The sequence below is a fragment of the Arachis ipaensis genome, chromosome B09 (assembly GCF_000816755.2).
Source record: "Arachis ipaensis cultivar K30076 chromosome B09, Araip1.1, whole genome shotgun sequence".
NCBI lineage: Eukaryota > Viridiplantae > Streptophyta > Magnoliopsida > Fabales > Fabaceae > Arachis > Arachis ipaensis.
The window spans coordinates 146,250,063-146,255,745 of NC_029793.2; the positions used below are offsets into that span (position 1 = coordinate 146,250,063).

Below are 5,683 nucleotides of genomic sequence, written 5' to 3' on the forward strand. Positions count from 1 at the left end.
TCACGTATCAAGGTGATGTTGGTCACCATTACATAAAATTCCGAAGAAACCATGCATTAAAAGAGATATAAAAAGGAGAGTGCTAGGTAAACAATGATTATCTTGAACAACATGAATAACTATTAATTAAATAAAAATATATTACATCCTAATTTAATGCTACTAATTAAATTTAAGATTAATTTACTCTTTTAACTCTATTAATTCACATTATTCAAAAATGTTGTTATTTAGTTATACTTTTCCATATTATAAAAAAGAAACTGTATTCAAAATTTCAAATACACGTGAACGTGTCATGATTTTGAATAGAGATATACGTAGCATATCCATCCGTTCCTCATCATGACATAACATAATGCAATAGGAGGAGTGCTAGGAGGCAGTAATTTTTGTATTTTGTAATTATCAATTGACTATCAATAATATTTTTAATGGTGTAAGATTAAATTTAATGGTAAGAGATCACTCACTCTTCTTTTGATAATTAGGTGCTGGCCACAAAACACAAAAGTTGTTGATTTCCTAGACTTTTTCATGCAATAGTTATAAGCAAGCATCGTTTTCGAGCACTCAATTTTCCCATTTCCCAAACGAAACCGAACAATAGAAGAAACAAAACTAACGAATGGAAGCCATTTTGAGCCATATTTTTATAATGTCTGAAATTACGTGGCCAACTTTAAATCTTAGCCAGTGTTTTGAATAAGAGTAGTCCTATCAATCTACCCATTAGTATGATCTCTTTTCCTTTCTAAAGTCTAGAAAAATTAAGGGATGAGTCATGACATGCATGGAAATTAATTCATTATTGTGTTGAAGCTTTGTCGGTTCTTTCTCCAACCCATTTCATCACCATATAGCAAAACTACAAAACAAAGTGACAAATAGGCCATAGAAGAAAAATCGGATATTCATCCTGCATTATTATTTGATTAAACCCCTAATAAATGTGTGTATTAGCTAGACACGTAATTATGGATGAGATTTGAAGTGAAAAGAGAATACAAATTTTTTCTTTTAAAAAAAGAAACAAAATATATATATATATATATAATTGATGGGAGGAGGCAGGAAAAAGAACACGAGGGGTCTTTATTTTGTCCTTTTGTGGTCCTAATGTAGTGCCAAATTAGTCATAGCAAGTTAGCCAATCTCTTGTGTAAGTATACTCATAAATAGTTATTTTCTTTTGTCTTATTAAAAGAATAATATAATTATATCAAATCTCAATGATCAATAGGCCTAGGGGGTGCCTACACCTATTTTTCTTTCTTCTATTATTGTATTTTACTGACTAAAATGAAAAAATTATTGAGGTTTTGTCCTTATTGATGAACCAATGGAAATTATCATAAAGACAAAAACATTCATTTCAATCAACAACATTTCCAGTCACAAGAGATTTAGCTTGGTGATAGACTATGATGATATGATCTAAATAGTCATAGATCTTAAAATTATGCTATTACATATAGTTGTTATTCATCAGTTCTTTAATTTGCAAAATAGTTGTTATTCCAATCCCATTTGTTTATTATATATATGTCACTTTAATGGTTACCATTTTGATTCATATTGGACGCATCAGCTACCCTACCTCACTCTTTTGGCCAAATGGTACATGAAAAACAACCCTTGGTGGAATTGGAATAATAGTTAACAAAATAATTTTGAAGGGTCAAGGACATCAAAGGGGTTGAATCCGAATATCAATGGAAGGTAATATATTTTCTATGGGCATGTAAACATGCTTAATCATAATTAATTACCTGCTAATTAAGCTAGTTGCTTCTTGTTCTTTTGGAGTATGTTAAGGATACTATTATTTGTTTGTGGTTGGGCCGTGGAATATATATAAAAGTAAATGAACTTATAGACAAATAGCTAGTACTAGAGATGCTACAAATACAAGAATATTAATTACATATAGGTGATGAGCATAGAATCGGAGCCATCTATATAATATGACCAAAATCTCCTAAGGAAAAATGTTGTTTTAGAAGATACCGTAGCTGTGTTGCACACCGCAATGTTTGGTCTTTTTAGAATGATTTTGCAAACAGAAAAGTCATATCAATTGATAGTTTTCTTGAACTAGTTTTTAGTTTTATTCTATCTGTTGGGACTAAAATCAATAATGCTAGGAACCATGATGGTTTCAGCAAAAAACCAGCCAAATATCTTTGGATGAATTCAAAATCTCTACGTGGATGGTGCTTATACTATTGGATGGTTCTGAATCTATTTTCTGATTTATCATGTTTTAGGCATAATTGAATCAGTTTCTGTAATTCACGTTGCAATGATACTGAACATATCTCTTCCTAATTTGAATGTGGTAAAACATTTAATAACGAATATTTTAAATCATAAATAAATAAAACTAATTACTATATTTATAATTAATTAAGTTGTTCCATTCTTAACTGATTTAGAGTTGGTTCCATATACTTTTTCGGACTAAAATATTTATGGCCAATGACAAATATTAAGAAATGGTTACGTTTATTGAAGGCATAGTGAGATAGAAGAAATAAGTATTAAGTAGTATAAGAAAATGAAATGGTTTTAATTTGCACGTAGTGCAGGGTTTGAGGAAAGAGAGTACGAGAATTGGACTGTCATTGTTGTGGCTTGGCGGCTGAGTTTTTCGAGTTTGAAGCAAGCATGTCTTTCTTCATTTCTTTCCTTATTGTATTATGTAATCAATCTGATTTGTAATAACTAAACAAGTATAGTATAGTTATTGGATCATAATACAGGCTTTTAAGAAGAAATAAATTATAATAATGTGTTCATTGCAACATTTTTGTTATCATTAAGTTCATTATTTTATGTTGATGTACTCACTCTGCTCACGTGATGAGCTTCATTGCAGCATTTTTGTTATCGTTAAGTTGATTATTTCATGTTGATGTACTCACTCTGCTCACGTGATGAGCAAGCAAGCGGTAATAGAAATTCTATGGGTCTTAGATTGTGCCAAAATAAGTGGAATAAAACAGTGTTGTGAGTGAAACGGCGAATGTGCCATTTAAATACAAACTGCAAACTCATGGGTCACAAGTGGTACCTTATTTTTAAATTTAAATACATAGAGATTAACTTACCTTTGTTTAAGTAGCTATATATCTGTATAAAATTTTATTACATTAATAATAAGACATAAAATTTAAAATGAGGGAAATAAATTAAAGAAAAGAAAATCATAAGAAGAATGTTTCAGCATCTAAGGACAGGGAACAGGACAAAGATCAGCGAACGTTAGCTTGCATTCTAAATTACTAAGCCTCCAAAATTGATAACAACATAATCGTCATTGGATTTTAGCTTTCAATTCCACCGAATCATTCATATAGTGGGACACCTATTTTTATTGGATTTATTTGCCAGTTTTAACCTTACTCCTACAGATGTCCAAGGGCCTCCAAGATATTGAAAGATCATTGGTTTGATGTTTGAGAATTGTGACATCACATGTACTGGTAAACTAAAGCATCATTTTAATATTTTAAGTTTTTAACCACCATTAATTAGGATTATTAGGTGTTAACCTTTGTTTCTCCTAAACTTAATATAGCCTGGTATTAGCGATGATTGATTATAAGGAAATGTTGTTACAATATTTTTATGGAAGTTTAAAGTTTTTGTTTGATCAAACGCTTACGTAATTAACCTTTTAAAGGTTTCAATATACATTGATACAAACTTGCTTCAATTTAACATATAATCAACATATTCACGTTAGAAGGAGATACCCTTCTATATAATGAAATTAAAATTACAAAATTACCTTATGAGATCTGCTTATTGATTTTTTTTTAAACATTTTTTTAGCATACTCAGAACATGAAGAAACTCCAATTCAACGCTGCTTGTTCTTGTTTAATGCCTTTCCCTCATCAAATAATCTTATCGTCCTTCCGTTGAAGCCAGTTGGTGAATTCATCAAGGGTTCTGATGTCAGCTCTGTAGTGCTTCTGAGTAAACTCAAGGAGCATGGACCATGTAAAATCAGGGTAGAGCCTTGAGCTCAAATTGTCCACTAACTCACATGGTGGCGTCACAACCTTGTCACTTCTTGGACACAAGAAGAAAGCAAGTGATTTTCTTGTTGTCTTGCTATTTACCACTGCCCTGTGCAAACAACTCTTGTATCTCCCATTTGAAAGAGCCTAATAATCAACATACAAACCCAAAACAATTATATATACTAGGAGGTTAAACCATTAATTATGTGGTTAAGTATGTATAGTGTTACATACCATGAAGGTATCACCAATATTGACGACAAAAGCATTGAAATTCGGGGTAACTGAGTGCCACTGATCGTCAACATAAACTTGGAGGCCACCAACTTGGTCCTGGTGGAGAATGGTTAAGGATGTTGGATCACAATGAGGTCCAGTTCCCAAGGCGAGGTCAGGTTTTTGACAAGGAGGGTAGTAATTGAGCCTCATTATTGAATTGTTCTCTTCAAAGAACTCTCTAAAATACGATTTGCCAACTCCAAGGCTCATCCCTAGAAGCTCCATTATCCCCAAAGAAAGATTGCTCATTGCCTCACAGTACTTCTCATACACATTCCTGCATGTATGTAAGTCATGTCAAGTCAAATTTACAATGCTCTAAGGACTAGTATGAGGATCTGAATTTTGAATTTTATCTAAGAGTTTATGATGGGTTGTTAAGCAGACGAGTGAACTGACTACTAGACAAATTAAGTTTGGTTTAAATTTAGAATGTGTTTAATTAGTAACTACATTTATTATTTAGTTATGCTTACCCGAATTGCTCAAACTCTTTGCCCAGTTTACTGCAAAGGTAGTCCTTGACAAGGTTGGGTGAGTGTTTTTTATCTGCCGAGTATTGAAAGGAAAGTGTCTCCTTCCATGGAAGCTTAGAAGAAAATCTACCGGTGAAGCTACTAGCATAACCACAGTGCTCCCCTGTTTTCCTCTGAGCTCTCTGTTTCTGGGACAGGGGAAGCTCAAAGAAATCATCCATCAAAGCGTGAGCATCGGTGATCAAGTTCCTGTCTATGCCGTGGTTGACGACAAGGAAGAAGCCGTGCTTCCGGCATGCTTCGCCAACAAGGCTTGAGGCTTCCATTGCGGCGAGGGGATCGCCGGAAAGGAACCCTCCGAGATCAATGAATGGGACCTGAAGCTCAGGGACATGGATGGAGGCTTTCTCGTGGTCAGGCCAAATGAATTGTGACGGTAGGTTGAGTTGGTGGCTGAAAACGGAGGCTTCAAACACCAATGAGGATTCTTTTGGTGGTTGAGGCATGGAGTGCATGCAGTCTATTGCCATTGCATTAACCATTGCATTCAAGAAGAAGACGAAGAAGAAAGAGTTGGAGAGATGCGATGAAAGAAAAGCCAAGGCCGTTTGTTGGGGAAATTGTAGAACAAATATTGGAATCTTATATAAGCACCCACACCTTCACTATTTTCATACAAATTTCATGGAGTACTCCCTCCCTAGTACTCTTTTTTTACAAAGCCATTTTTGCTGTTTTTTGAGGATGTTCTTGGGTATTATATCAGGTAGTTTAATCAAATATATTGAATCATTTATTGTATCTCAATTATTATCTTAATATTTTTATATAAATATATTTTTTTAATAATATGATTTTAATGTTAATTTTATTAAGATTAATATGTTTTACAAT

General features: G+C 33.2%; 1 protein-coding gene and 1 long non-coding RNA gene across 2 annotated transcripts; one reads left to right on the forward strand and one right to left on the reverse strand.

The window, feature by feature from the left end:
* LOC110266468 lies at positions 1,069 to 2,807 on the forward strand. The gene is made up of 3 exons (XR_002353877.1): positions 1,069 to 1,162; positions 1,592 to 1,722; positions 2,592 to 2,807. It is a non-coding gene; the product is annotated as an uncharacterized LOC110266468 (long non-coding RNA).
* Positions 3,648 to 5,508, reverse strand: LOC107619625 (gibberellin 20 oxidase 1-like). Its single transcript, XM_016321927.2, has 3 exons — positions 4,790 to 5,508; positions 4,269 to 4,590; positions 3,648 to 4,178 (listed from the first exon to the last, which is right to left on the reverse strand). The coding sequence occupies exons 1-3, from the start codon at positions 5,329 to 5,331 to the stop codon at positions 3,906 to 3,908; spliced, it is 1,137 nt and encodes a 378-aa protein (XP_016177413.1). The 5' UTR covers positions 5,332 to 5,508; the 3' UTR covers positions 3,648 to 3,905.